This window comes from Sciurus vulgaris (assembly GCF_902686455.1).
Source record: "Sciurus vulgaris genome assembly, chromosome: 12".
NCBI classification, from domain to species: domain Eukaryota; kingdom Metazoa; phylum Chordata; class Mammalia; order Rodentia; family Sciuridae; genus Sciurus; species Sciurus vulgaris.
Window position 1 is genome coordinate 79,353,971 of NC_136473.1, and position 15,232 is coordinate 79,369,202.

Sequence of the window (15,232 nt, forward strand, 5' to 3'; positions counted from 1 at the left end):
GGGCTGGGCATGCCTGTAATTCCATCTACTCAGGAAGCTGAGACAGGAGGATCCCAAGTTTGAGGCCATCCTGGTCTACATATTGAGACCCTATGTGAAAATTTTTAAAAAGGCAGGGGATGTGCCCTGGCTAAGTGGCCCTGGGTGCAATCCCTGGTACCAAAAAAAAAAAAAAGAATGTCTGAATGCTAATTTATATAAATTTCACCTCGAGGGAATCCAAATACTAATTTACATTGATCGATGCATTTTAGTCCCGAGGGAAGACTCACGTGGGCAGCCAAATTATAACCAGAATGTTGTTTAGTGGATGTGTAATTAGATGATCTTAAGTGGCCCTGAGTGTTTGCGTCCCCAGGGTTAATCCTTGGCGTGCGGGCTCTCTGTACATCTTCTTGTGCCAGCTCATCCTCTTCCTTCTCCTCCCACCCCGTGCTGATGACTTTCACAGCACCTCTCTACCCCTCTTTCCTCCTCCGGCTTTATACTGTGCAGGAACTGGCTGGCTGTACTTTTCCACTTGTATCTCTCACACACCTCAAATCAGGGTGGGCAAAACTGAACTTTCTATCTCTGCTTTGCCTCCCGAAGCCTGCTTTTTGTGTTTCTTATCAGTAAACAGTAGGACTGTGCAGTCGCCCAAGTCAGAGCCCTGGACTTCCTGGGCTTCCCTCTGCCTCGCCTCTGCTGCACCCAGCCCTGCTGACTCTCCCTCCTGTTCTCTCACCATGTGTCCTCTTGGTTCCATCTCCCTACCATCGCTTTTGTCCGGCAGTTTGCTATCTGTCCCTGGAACCCCTAGAATGCCTCTCCTTCTGTCACCATCCTCTGCTTGATTTCTCAGGGGTGCAGGCCTGTTCACCCCACTCCTTTGCTCTGAGTTCTTCCAGGGCTCCCGTGTGGCATAGCCGACATGCACCGCCCTGCCCACAGCCCCTTGTGATCCAGCCCTCCCTCCTCCTCATCCACCGGCCTTCCCATCTGACACTCATGCTACCCCATATGCTGTTTATGTTAACACGGATTTTCAGGTGTTGAACACCCACCATGAAAAGGCTCCATGCAAGGTGCTAGAATTATAATAACTCCATGCCAGTGTACTAAAGAGTCGCAATAAATTCGACGAAAGTGTGTGCAGCAGCCAGACACTCACACAGACACTAACCTTGCATGTTAACGTTTCATCTCAGCCTTTCAAAGGTAGCTTCTTGGCTCTCGAAGCCTTTTTGGTAGAACAGCTCTGGTCGTTTCTGATGGTAACTTCCAGTAGAAAAAGAATGAGAAATGCTTTTCTCTTGACTCAGCCAGAGCACCCCGTATCCTACAAGAGAATCTTTTGAATCACGAGTGACATTTTTTGCCAGTGAGCCAGCAGCATCCTGCCCAACTTAGGGAGTAAGAGTTTAGTCATTAACCCGAGAACACACAGCTCTTTGGTAAACCAGCAGTCTTTAAGGTAAAAAGGACTCCTGTGACAGGGAGAGATTAACGGAGATGAAGGTCAAGACTGGGAGTGAAGGGGTTATACTCCTTCTTGAATGCTTTCTTTTCATTCATAGATTTTCCTTTCTTAGAAATGGTCTTTTTCTTCCTGAAGATGAGTTCTGTGATGTCTTTACAAACTTTCTATTCTTAGTCTCCAGTGGATTAGTCATCTGGTTGTAATTGGACAAGTAGCTGGAAAGGGGTGGGTTGAGTAGCTGGCTTAAGAGTGGGTCTTGTGGAACAGCCTAGAAGCTGTTGGGAGATCAGATCCCTAAATTTGGGAAGAGGTTAGAAAGCAATGAGTGAACAGTGGTGGCAGTGAGTCTGGAGGGGCTCAGAGGGGGAGCATCCAGTGTGAGCTGGGGAGGTCTGGAAAGATGTGGGTCTCAAAGAGGGTCCTTGAAGGACAAGTGGGAATTTGCAAAGGGAGGCAGTGAGGGCGGGTCTTCTTTGTCTGGCAAGCTGTCTCTCCTTCCTAATTCCATACATTCCTAGTTGGTTATGACAATTTTTTCTCTCGTTCTCAATTTTGTACCTTCCTAGCTGGCTCTTATGTTCTGCTATAAGTTTTCCTTGAGGTCTTGGGAATTCTTCAAACCTCACAAAAAGGATTCCTCGTATTTTTACTTTCTCCAAGGATAGATAAGGGTTCCAGCTACCAGGGAGGTTGAGGCAGGAGGATGGCAAGTTCAAGGCTAGTGTCCACAACTTAATGAGACCCTAACTCAAAATTTAAAAAAAAAAAAATGGGCTGGGGATGTAGCTCAGTGGTAGAGTGCTTGACTAACATGTGTGAGGTCTTGGATTCAATCCTCAGCACCACACACACAAAAAAAAGATTAGGGGACAAGTATCAACTAGATAAAATAAGACAGACCCAATCCCTCACTACCCCCTTCTTCTCCCCCTCCCCCCTTCTTCTTTAAATTCAAAAATATCTCCAACACATTTTACAAACTAGGGAGGTCTGATTTTCAAGTGTAAAACCCTCCTTAGAAGTGTGAAGCTGCCTCAGCTCTTTGGAGTGCAGTGACTTTAATTAGGCGTTTAGCTGTTACCTAGAGCTCTATGAAGGGGGTTTTATTTGGTGCAGGAAGGATAGAAGAATCCTGTGCAGGGTCAGGAAGGCACCCTTAAGTCTGCTTCCTCGGTAGCAGTGCTTGAGTTAGGGTCATGGTGACTCATTGGAAACGTTGTAAATGTCAGTCTTTCTGTCCATTAAGTTCTCCCCAGTCTGGGCTGATTAAGTTAGGGCTTTTGGACCAGTCCTGTCTTTCCAACCTATCTCCCAAAGAAGTTGAAGTTCAGGCACACAGACCTAACATCTCCTCCAGCTTCCATGGAGTTGGTTCTGGGGGTGGGGGTGTGCACTTGTTTGTGTTAATGTGCAATAAAGGGCAAACAAGCAGTTATGAGGTGCTGTTGGGGTTCATAAGAGATGGAGGCCAGGGCTGGCTGAATTCAGTCTGGCTGTGACCCCAAAGTCCCCTGAAGCCAGCTTCATGTCCTCTCTTCTCCCCTGCCTTCGTTGTTCCAGGCTGTGGAGAATTTCATCTATTCCTGTGCTGGCTGCTGTGTGGCCACATATGTCTTGGGCATCTGTGACCGACATAATGACAACATCATGCTGAAGACCACTGGTCACATGTTCCACATAGATTTTGGCCGTTTCCTGGGCCATGCCCAGATGTTCGGCAACATCAAGCGGTAAGTGGTCTCCTGAAGCCACATATGTATGTCATGTGCGAAGGGCAGGGAGGTCAGCAGGAATGGTTCAGAGGTGGACATCAGCCTGTGATAGAAGGGTTAGGGCTTCAGAGCATGTCCCTGGGCTGAACAGCTTTGGAGAAGCGAAGACTCATAATGAGGTCAGGTCCTTGCAGAAGATGGTGGGGACCTGTTCTCTCCCCTCACTGAGGACTGAGCAAAGGGAAATGAGCCCAAATTCAGAAAAAGGGAACATAATTAGATAACCAGGAGAAAAATATTGCTAGCTCACGGATAAGGAGCCAGTGGAGGATGTGGGTCATCTGTCTTTGGGATCTTTTAAGATTAAGGTAGGAGCAAAGAAAGAAAGAGCCCATCTAACCAGGTTCGTACTTGGGATGAGGGAGACCATCCCCCAATGCAGCCCACAGGTGGGCTTCCTCCTCCACGTTGACCTTCTGCCTGTATGTTCCCCTTGGCCCAGGGACCGTGCCCCTTTTGTCTTCACCTCGGATATGGCGTATGTCATCAACGGGGGTGACAAGCCTTCCAGCCGCTTCCATGATTTTGTTGACCTTTGCTGCCAAGCCTACAACCTCATTCGCAAGCATACCCACCTCTTCCTCAACCTTCTGGGCCTGGTGAGGAGTTCCACCTCTTTCTGAAAACCTTATGACCTGGTGCCAGCTTTAAGACTGCCCTGGCTTGTTTCAAAGAATTCTTGGAGATCCACTTCTCTGAGCCCCAGTTGAGCTCCTGTCTGCCCTAGATAAAGGCAGGGACCTACGCTTGGGGACAATGATATTTGACCCGTTTTGGTCCCTTATTTCCTGTGGCCCTCAAGCCACTGCCCACAGCATCTGTCTTCTGCACTCTAGAAGGAACAGAGAGCCTAGCTATAGAAAATCTTGCCAAGGGGTTGGGAAGAAGCAAGACTTCTCTGTTGTTACAGACACCCCCTCTCCTCCTCTCTTAGATGCTGTCCTGTGGGATCCCTGAGCTCTCAGACCTGGAGGACCTCAAGTATGTGTATGATGCCCTGAGGCCTCAGGACACAGAGGCCAATGCCACCACCTACTTCACTAGGTAATGCCCTGCTCACACCAGTGCTGCCCACCCTGCGTCACCCCCAGGCTGCCTGGTTGGCAGGAGCAGGCTAGAGAAATGGGAAAGGCTCAGGTGGCAGAGCCTAGAGTTGGATCTCCCAGGTTGACCTCTGATGTCAGCAAATTGCTTGTCTCCAGCCTCGGTGTCTATCTGCTTTTTAGTACCAACCTGTATTGTGGGATACTGTCACCACTCTTCCCTGCATTCTCACCAGGTCTCAGCCAAAGACTGCACGGGGCATGTGTGAAAGGGGGTTTGTAACAGTTTGTAGTTCTCTGGGTTAGACCCTTCCCCCTTCATGGGACCTCACTTTCAAATTGAAATCTCTGGATTCTCTTGGTGAGGTCCCTTTGTACTAAATCTTGACACTTACAAGGTGACCCTACAGTATTCTTCCTAATTCCTTCCTGCCTTGGTGTGGCTGTCTTTGGCTCAGGTCACCAGGGAGGGAAAATAAGATCCTAGGGTTCACATGAATATACAGCATGAGATAGTTGTGTGTCAGTTACGTGCTCCATGAGGATACTCCATAGGGAGAGGGGTTTGATATGGCTGTTAATCTCAGGAGTCAGGGAATATTCCTTTGATAGCTCTGTCGTGGCAGAGGGGACTTGCTTCCAAGGTCATGTCCTTTTCTTCCTATCTTCATGCACCAACAGGTTGATTGAGTCCAGCCTGGGCAGTGTAGCCACAAAGCTCAATTTTTTCATCCATAACCTGGCTCAGATGAAGTTCACGGGCTCAGATGACCGACTGACCCTTTCCTTTGCCCCACGAACACACACTCTTAAGAGCTCCGGTCGCATCAGTGATGTTTTTCTCTGCCGGCATGAGAAGATCTTCCACCCCAACAAGGGCTATGTAAGTGTTTTCTCCTCTGACCCTGTGCTGCTCCCCACTGACCCAGGTTCATTGGGATTCCGAATTTTCACACCCAGGCAGTGGACTTCACTGAGCCTCCTATGCTGGGAACGATCCCTTCCTTTTTCCTTGCTTGAGTGACCTACTGGAATTAGAGAAGTAAACTGGATGGGAATTCCCTCGGAGTCAAGGGTTCTGAGAAACATGTGCAGGAAATCTTTGCTTTCAGGTTCCTGCGTGTGCTCTGTTGTCTTTGTCTCCATTGGAGGCTCTCTTGCCCTCTTCCTTCTGGAGAGTGCACTCCCCAACACGTACACCCTTCCTTTCCCTTACCTACCCTCTTCTCTGGATGCAGAGGGTCTGACACACTGACTCTAAGATTTGGAACTTTGCAGATATACGTGGTAAAGGTGATGCGGGAAAATGCGCATGAGGCCACTTACATCCAGCGGACTTTTGAGGAGTTCCAGGAATTACACAATAAGCTGCGGCTGCTCTTCCCTTCTTCCCTCTTGCCCAGGTACATTCCCCTTAACTCCCTGCACAGAGGGATGCTGGCATGGGATTGGCAGGAATACCCATCTCCCTGCTTTTTACTTGGCCTGGTATTGGGTTTGGTAACAAGTGCTCCCCCTGCTGGCCAAGCTCTCCTGACCCTCCAGCAGTCTTGCTCTAACTTTGAAAGTAAGCTTGGGCCCACCAGCAAAGGCAGGGGGACTTATTTAAATCTAAAGATGTTTCAGAGTTTCCAGCCGATGAAAGAGTTAGACCATTTTTCAAATGGACAAAGTTTGGTATATACAGGCAATGAAATATTATTCAGCATTGAAAGGGAAAGACATTGCAGAAGGTAACTCAACGCGAGTGAACTTTGAAGACATTATGCTAAATGAAATAAGCCAGTCACAAATTAAAACTGTGTGATTCTACTTGTCTGAGTTATCTAGACTGGTCAGATTCACAAAGACATAACAGAATGGTAGTTGAGGCAGTATTGTTTAATGGGTGTGTTTCTGGCTTTGCCAGATGAAAAGACTTCTGGAGTTGGTGGTGATGGTTGTGCAACATTGTGAATGTGCTTCATACCAGGAATTGTAAAGATAGGTCAATTTTATGCTGTGTATGTTTTCCCATTATTTAAAAAAAAAATTACTTCAGTTCATTTTTCAAATGCATTTTTACACTGAATGGAGGCTCCAAAGCCCCAGGGGCACTTTTGAGGAGCCATGGGACTCTGCCAACAATTTGGTATTGTTTGGGGTCCTTGTGAGTGTGCGCTGTGAATGCATCAGACCTGGGCACAGACCTGGGAACCAGCGTGGAGTCAAGTGGAGTGAGGATTCCTGGGACAGGAAGCTGCCGGGAGCTGACTAGAAATGCAGATAAAATCGAAAATGCCCGCTGCCTCATTTTCTTTCCGCATCTTTGCTGCTGCCCACCCTGCCTCGACAGCTTCCCGAGTCGCTTCGTGATTGGCCGATCCCGGGGAGAGGCTGTGGCAGAGCGACGGAGGGAGGAGTTAAACGGCTACATCTGGCACTTGATCCATGCAGCCCCTGAGGTGGCCGAGGTGGGTCTGCCTGCCTCCTGCATCCCGGCTGTCACCTGCACGAGGCTGGGTGTGGGAGGGAGCAGGAGAATCTCCATTCTGGGGAGTCAGGCAGGGGACTTGGCTCTCCAAGGTCCGCTGGAGGATTAACCAGTGGCCTGGGTCTGCAGAGAACAGCATGGGTCCATGGGGGACAGAGAAGGAGGCTGTCCAGCCTCCCAGTGTCATGCACGCAAACAAGTAAATAAAAACGTCACTGAGGGGCTGGGGAGATAGCTCAGTTGGTAGAGTGCTTGCCTTACAAGCACAAGGCCCTGAGTTCAATCACACACACACACACACACACACACACACACACACACACACACACACACACACACACACAGTCACTGAGGGGGATAAGCACCCCAAGGTTCAATCCCTGGTGCCAAAAACCGAAAACAGTTACTGCAACCTGGCGCACAGAGACAACAGCATTTGGGACCCCAGAGTGTCTGCACTGATCAGAACTTGTGAAGGCGGAGAGGGAGGTTCCTCTTAAGGAAAAGGAGAATTTTAAGCAGGTTGATTTTATATAAATCTCCACCCAGATTTTTTAAAATATTTTTTTAGTTGACAATGGACCTTTATTTTACTTATTGATATGTGGGGCTGAGGATCAAACCCAGGACCTCACATATGCCAGGCAAGTGCTGTACCACTGAACCACAACCAGCATCCGGATTTTTTTTTTTTTTTTTTTTTAACGCATGATATTATAATGGCCCTAATGTGGTCATTTGTGTAAGGAAATCCCACAAAACCACGCAGGACACAGGAAATCACATAAGGGAATTTATTAAGCAAACAGAGTGTCTCCCTGCAGGGTAAGAGAGAAAATCAGAGGAAAAGAGAAAGGAAAGAGAAAGGGCCCGCGCGAGAGAGAGTGGAAAGCGAGGAGGAAGAAAAGCAAGTGAGAAGAGATGGTGGTGAAGCTATCTTTAGGAATCCTGCTGGGCTCCTGGGACCAATGACGGAGAAGGATACTTGCAAGCTGACTGATGAACCAATAGCTAGCTAGGATGTTCACAGACTGACAGTAGTTGGGAGGCGGGGAAATGGCTGCATCAGAAAGGGTGGGGGAGCGGCTTTGTACATTACAATTTGGGAATCCCATTTCTCCAATAAATCTCTATCTTGGCTTTCCATGTTTCCTTCCTATGTATCTATATGCAAGCATGAATTTTACAGTTTGATGATGGTCATAGCTTAAATATAAACCTATATTCTTAGACTTTCTTCCCTTAGCATTTGTGGTAAGCATATGCCACGCCTTTAAATATCTGTACCAAATTAGTACACTGACCGGCAGTTCCATATCTCAAACCTTTTGCCTTTTGAAAACTTAGAGTATTTCCATTTTTTTCCACTCTTAATGCTCAAATGGTCATTTTCATGTCTTTAAGATTTTTTTGTTTTGTTTTTTTGTTTCCCCTAGTTGGAGAACATTCTCCAGAACAAGATCACACTCTTATCCCAGGCTAACTCAAGCATCTGTGTTTGAGTGGTGTGACTGTCGATGAAAGAAGCAGGTGTAGAAAAGAACACACTGATTCTGACCTCAAGTGACCTTGCTTTCCATCTTTCTTTCTCTTTCTCCTCCCTCCACCCCTACACTGCTGGGGTCTGAACCCAGGATTGCGCTACCACAAAGCCACATTTCCCAGTCCTTTTTAAGTGTTTTTGTTTTTGCTGTTGTTGTTTGTTGTTTGTTTTTGTTTTGTTTTTTAATTTTGAGACCAGGTCTCACCAGGTAGCTAAAGCTGGCCTTGAACCTGCAGTCCCCCTGCCTCAGCCTCCTGTGTAGCTGGGATTACGTTGTGCTTGGCTTCTTTTTTTCCTTTTCAAAACCATTTTAGTATGAAAGCTTTCAAACATACAGAAAAGTAGAGGAACAATATATTTAGTGCCTATGTACCCATTCCTAAACAGTATTTTGCCATACTTGCTTCATCTATTTTTATGAAGTATTTAAAACAAATTATAGACATCATGATACTTACTTTGCATCTCTAAAAAGCAAAAATATATTCTTACATAACTATAGTGTCATTACATCATCCAATACATAGTCCTGTTCAAAATTTCCCTGTCACTTCCCAAACTCTTTTTACATTTGGTTTATTTGAACCATCGCCCAAACAAGAACTGTGTAGTGCATTTGGTTGTTAAGTTTCATAAATCTCTTAATTTGGAACAGTCTTTCTTTTTTTACGGGGCCATTATCTTACTGAAGAATGGCGGTGTTTTCTGATTCCATTCCAGTGTGATCTGGTGTACACCTTCTTCCACCCCCTGCCCCGGGATGAGAAGGCTGCAGGCACCAGCCCAGCCCCTAAGACCTCAGGTACAGTACCTGCCCTGAGACCTTCCTGTCAACCCCTCAGAACCACCAAAGGGTCACATCTTCTGTCCCACCTCTTCCTTGGCTCGTCTCCTGTTCCTGTTCTTGATGGTTAGGAAATCTGGTTTCGAACTCGGGCTGTGGGGCCACAGCTCCTTGATCAGGTTCCCCAGAGGTTGGATATTCAGTTAGTAATTACGCTCCTGGGTTTGGTAGACCTATCCCACCCTCTAAATCATGTTCTAGATACCAATAACACAGTGTTAATCCCCTTCCTAGTCATGGAAGGACCAGCACAGGGGGTTCAAAAAGAAAGTAGAAACACCTCCCTGGCACCAGTCAGAGACACGGCTGGCCTGTTGACCAAAGTTTCCTTTGTCCCTGCAGATGGCACATGGGCCCGGCCTGTTGGGAAGGTGGGAGGGGAGGTGAAGCTGTCCATCTCCTACAAGAACAACAAACTCTTCATCATGGTGATGCATATTCGGGGCTTGGTAAGTGCACACACAGCCCTCATTTGGTTCTTTATCTTTCTTCTGGTATTATTTTTAAGAGGACTCAGACCTCTTCTGCCACCGTGTCATGAGAGTAACCACAGAAGTTTACTAAGCTTCCCCCACGGGGCCTGCCCATGCTAGCCCTATAGCATGACCAGGCAAGTCAAGACCCAGGGGCTTACAAGCTGTGGTCTTTGGCAGTATCCTAAGTACTCAGCCTCATTATAAGGAGGATAATGTTAGTACCTACCTCACAGGGCTGCTTTGGGGATTAAATGAGATAATGCATGGAGAGCACTTACCTTTTGGAGTATTATGATTATTATAAAGGAGAGGTCCGAGGGGCTTGTTACCTCATTGTAGCAATAAGGCAGCCACTTGACTGACGTCCTTTGAGCAGACTCAAGGCAGTATAGAGTTATTAAATTTTTGGTTGTTATGGGGCGCAACTTAAAAACAGACCGATCACCACTGAGAAGTCCAAATTTCAGAGTCTTTATTAAGCTGGCCAGCTGACTGTCTCACACAATGCCCCAAAAAATGACTATTGGGAGAACAACCCCGACCACAGGGTTGTAGGGGTTCTTATACCAAAAATCACATCAATCTTAAGTGTCTGTTGCTATGATCCGAAATTACACATTAACATCATAAGATCATCGACAGAGGGGGAAGTGGGTCAGAATGACCCTTACCTAGGTACAAACTAAAGAATGGTTACTAACATCCACACAATCACTGTTCACGTGGTACATTGTTTAGGAGCAATAGGAATCAAAAGAGAGCAATTCTTTACTACATAGGAATTGCCATTGTATATTATTTAACATGTCACACCAAGTAACTGATGATGGGCACAGAGGCAGGGTTTTCCCATGGAGAAGCTTATTTCCTACATAACATGGAATCTTGGAGCAAAATGGAGTCTGTTTAGTCATTTCCCTTAGAGTCTGGCCTGTAACATTCTCATGGAGCCAGATCTGTCAGTCCATTACATGGTACAGATTTTAAGAGCATCATGATGGAAGAGAAGGGGAGCCTTTATTGAATACTTGCCGTGTGCTGCCCCCCACATTGGGTATTCTGTGTAGGTTGGGGCAGAGGACAAAGAGCGAGGAGCACGAGCTTTGGAGTCAGAGGAACCTCGCTTCCACTTTCATGCCTTTGTTCATTCGTTTGTTCAACAAATGAACGTCTGGTGCCTGCTGTACACCAGGCACTCACACATTAGCTTGGGATCCAGGAGAAAACCGGACAAAATCCTGCTTTCAGGGAACTTACAATCTCATTGGAAAAGGTGGACAGATGAAAAGACAAGTGAAATATACGGCATGTAAGATGGAGGTAAGAGCTAGGCAAGGAATAGAGCAGCGGAGGAATCTGGCACAGGGCGAGGAGAGTGGCGTTTATACAGAGTGGTCAGGGAAGGCCTCGTGAGGAGGAAGGAGCCTAGCAAAGGTGAAGAGGGGGTCCCACCTGAGAGAGGAATGCTCCGGGGAGTGGGAGCCTGCGGAATGGGTCAGGAACTGCAAGGGCCCTGTGGCTGGAGCTGGTGCAGCAGAGGGCAGAGGCGCAGACGGTGAGGTTGGAGAGGGCATGGTGGGCTGGTCCTGGGCACCAGGACTCTGACTTCTGCCTTGAATGAGTTGGGAGTTGCTGGAGGGCTTCAGGCAGAGATGTGACATGATCAGACCTAAGCTGTAAAGGGACCAAGTTTGGCAGATGGTGTATATCTCATTGGTGGAGTACATTGCTTAGCATGCTATGGGTTCCATCCCCAGCACACACACAAAGGATTAATATGGGTGAATCACTAGTTGGCTGACCTTGAACAAGGGAACTTAATCTCTCTGACTCATAGCTCCACCTCCTAGGGGTTAAATGGACCAAATGACAAAATAGCATGACAAAAAGATGCCTGGGGGAGAGGAGTGGACCTGATGGCTCAAATTCAAAACAGACCACTTTATGGGATGCCCTCAGCACTCCTTTCTGACTGATGTTTTAGTAAGATACCTAACAGGGTCACAGCAGATATTTTGATCAGAATGGTGTGAACTGGGAAGCAGACAAACAAATTAGGTGTGCATTGCAGGAGCCAGATGTGGAGAGGAGAGTCTGAACCAGGGTGTTCTCAGAGGCATTGTGAGGAAGAGACTGTAAGAATCTTCATCTTTTATTATTATTATTATTATTCAATTATAGCAACAGCTTCAGGATGGGAATGACCCTGATCCCTATGTGAAGATTTACCTCCTTCCTGACCCTCAGAAAACCACCAAAAGGAAAACCAAAGTGGCCAGGAAAACCTGCAACCCTACCTACAATGAGATGGTGCGTAGGGGACGTGGTGGAACTGGGCAGGGTTTGGCAAACTACACCTGTTCCTAAAAAGAAAGTTGCATTGGGACATGCCACACGTGGTGATTTAGGCATGGCCTGTGACTGCTTTCACCTAGCAAGGGCAGGCTTGAGTAGTTTTGCCAGACTATGCTTGTAAAACCTAGAAATATTTGCCATCTGTCCCTTTACCTAAGTAGCCTCTGACCCTTAGGGTTGGGATTCCAGAACTGCGGTCTGAGCCCTATCCTGTGGGGGGCAGGAGCCAGCGGGTCCCATGTGGAAAATAAACAGTGACCCTAATAAAAAGTCCTCACCTGCTTGACCTCTGAACAGAGAACAGAGTTCTCAGGTGCTTCCTGTATTCCCCTGGGCTCTGCTGGTTGGGGAGAGATAAAGTGGTCTTAGCCACAGCCAGATCACACCACAGGGACCTGCACACCTCCCTGTCCCCTGTGGCCTCTGCACCTTCCCTCTCTCACCACCCGCCCCTCCCCTCAATGTCTGTGTTTGCAGCTGGTATACGATGGGATCCCCAAGGGAGACCTGCAGCAGCGGGAGCTCCAGCTGAGCGTGCTGAGCGAGCAAGGCTTCTGGGAGAACGTCCTCCTTGGGGAGGTGCACATCCGCCTGCGGGAGCTCGACCTGGCCCAGGAGAAGACCGGCTGGTTCGCTCTGGGGTCTCGAGGTCACGGGACCTTGTGAGCCCATCAGAGCCACAGCCCAGGACCTCCAGCTGGTGACTGGATCTGGGGCAGTGGACTCTCCCCTGCTCTGCCGTTTAACTCAGGAAGGGGCAGGGTCCTCTGTGGACCTGGCCTCCGTGAGAGGAGGCAGGGAGAGTCAGGTGCTCTCGGCCGCCCCTTCCTCTACAGACTGAACTTGAGTTGGTTGTGCTGAGCAGCCCCTTGGAAGCTGTGAGGTTGCAGCAAAGTTTTAAGTTTCCCTTGTGTCAAGGGAGCAATGCCTGGTTTGGGGTGTGTGTGGGGTGGGCTGTATGAAGTAGCATTTGAAGGGAGGGTGGGTGGATATCTTTATTTTTATTTTTAAAAAATGAAATAGTAATGTTGTCCTAACTGGGACAGGAAGCTTTTGCAAGAAGGGACGTACATATGCCTCAGAAGGCAAGAGGGGAAGACTGTTGGGACTTTTGTATGACTAAGGTTCTTATTGGACTTTTCCCTAGGACTTTTGGGTTGTTTTTTTCTAGCTATAGGAATTATTTGAGGAGGGGCCCAGTGGGTCTCAGTCAGAGCCCCCCCTGTCTGAGGGCAGGTTGGAGGGAGACAGGGAGGTCAGCCCATGCTGGACTGAGGCCTGCGCCACTGGGCAGTTCTGATTTTGCCTCCAAAGGAGAGCGACGCGATACCTACATGTGTAAGGAAGGGCCTTCCGAATGGGGTCCCACCAAGGACCTGCTTTCAGGGACCCAAGCTCTGTAGGGGGAGGGAGTTTCCGCATCTCCCCTTCTCTGTTAGGACTTGGCCTGAATACTGTCTTTTCCCCCACCCCTCTACTCTCTTGGCCCTTCTGTGGGCCATGGGGTCCCTGTGAATACGCTGGGGGCACTTCCCCATAGGTTTCCCCCTCTTTTCTGGTGGGACAGAATGCTGCCCGACCCCTAGGTCTCATTTCACCGCAGGGTGTTCTGGCCGCAGGTCGAGGCCTCCAGTGGCAGATGCCAGTGTTGCTGCCCACTGCTTAGTTTCTGGAAAGCGTTCCCCATCTCCCGCCACTTCTCCAGTTGTGCTGCTTCTCTCCCCAAATCCATTTCTGTCCCATTTTCTAAGAATTTCCCTCGTTCTGTGGGGCCATAAACCTACCTAGTCTTGAGCCAAAGGGATGTCCACTCTGAAGCGAAGGGTCATGGGCGGGGTCAACACCCTTGTTACTCCCAGTGGTTTTCCTTGCTCAGGAGGCTCAGTGGTTGTTACCCTGGAGCTGAGCTCGGGAGCTGGGAGGGACCCTGGGGCTCTTACCTCTTCATACTCTTTATTCCCTAACAGATGGATTTCAAATTCACTGTTGTGTTCCTCTCCAAAAGATTGTCTTCCTTCAAAAAGAGAAAAGAGGGAGAGACTGAATTGGATACTAATTTTTTAAACCACATGTGGCTGGATGTGTCCCATGATTGGGAAAAGGAGTTAAAGAGGACATTCTGTAAACTGTCCCCTACCTGCTTCCTCCCCAACTCCAAAGGTCAGAAAGTCCCCCTTTTTTCTGACTCATTCCCTTGCTGAGAAAGAAGCTCCTCCATTCATTGAGGCCACAGGACAGCAAGGAACTTTCAATCTTTGCTTTACATTTTAAAAGCCAGGGATAAAGCTGGCTGCGGAGATGGACTGGGGGAGGGGAAGGGGTAGAACTATTCCAGATGTATGGACCATAAATGTTACTGGCTTTTTGCCCGTAGCACATTTTATTTTGACTCTATGCTCCTGACTTAAAGAGGTCTGTGTACTGTACCCACTTCCCAAACCCCTTATATCTTCTACTTTCTCTGGAATTGTATTTTCTAATAAATGACATTTGAGAAAAACAAAGCTACCATTTTAAACATTGATGTGTAACTGTTTAGATTAAAGTATCTGATGTACAAGATGAAGAATAATGATAGTGGTTTTACACAGGGTGACCTCCATGCCCTGGCTCACTGCTGTAGGCATTTTTACATTGTCAGCTGAATCTAGCCTCAGAAGTGCTTCATCAGATAGGCATGATTATCCCCATCTTTCAGATGAGGAAACTGAAGGTCGGAGAGATTAAGAAACTTGCTTCCAGGCACACAGCCAGTCAGTCTTGGAACTGGAATTTGAACCCAGGTTTGTTTGACTCTGAACCTTATGCTACCCCTCCAAGGCAATATGAAATGCAAACCCTCAAGTTGATGTAATTGATGGTTTTCAAAGTGCTTTGATATACATGATGTCATTTTTTTTTTTTTTTTTTTTTTTTTTTTTTTAATACAGCCACTTCGGGAAGTAGCTTTGGCTCATAAATTCTGTCAGCAAACATTTACTCTCTGTACTTACTGGTGCTACCTAGTGGCATGCCGTCACTCACAAAGAACATAGTGTGAGGATGCTTCTGGAATTGTACACTGGTTCCGGTATCAGATCCGCAGCTGGGGTTACAGAAATAAAACAATTCTTTGAATTTTAAGAAGTTTACAGGTGGGCCAGTAGCATGTGCCTATTAGTGCCTATTAATTCCAGCAACTCTGGAGGCTGGGACAGGAAGATCCCAAGTTGGAGGCCAGCCTAGACAAAGTAGTAAGAACCTATGTCAAAATGAAAAAATAAA

General features: G+C 47.6%; 1 protein-coding gene across 4 annotated transcripts in view; it reads left to right on the forward strand.

Moving 5' to 3' along the window:
- The window catches only part of PIK3C2B (phosphatidylinositol-4-phosphate 3-kinase catalytic subunit type 2 beta), a 66,351-nt gene extending 51,483 nt beyond the window's left edge, over window positions 1-14,868 (forward strand). For 2 of the 4 annotated variants that reach the window (XM_079107462.1, XM_079107464.1), the window contains exons 23-32: window positions 3,023-3,192; window positions 3,677-3,833; window positions 4,169-4,278; window positions 4,959-5,160; window positions 5,556-5,680; window positions 6,613-6,730; window positions 9,014-9,095; window positions 9,480-9,586; window positions 11,795-11,923; window positions 12,446-14,868. In XM_079107462.1, the coding sequence (XP_078963588.1) occupies window positions 3,023-3,192; window positions 3,677-3,833; window positions 4,169-4,278; window positions 4,959-5,160; window positions 5,556-5,680; window positions 6,613-6,730; window positions 9,014-9,095; window positions 9,480-9,586; window positions 11,795-11,923; window positions 12,446-12,634 (1,389 nt within the window). In that variant the 3' untranslated portion in view covers window positions 12,635-14,868. The other 2 variants (XM_079107461.1, XM_079107463.1) reach the window with 2 other exon arrangements.
- The last annotated feature ends 364 nt before the right edge of the window (window positions 14,869-15,232 follow it).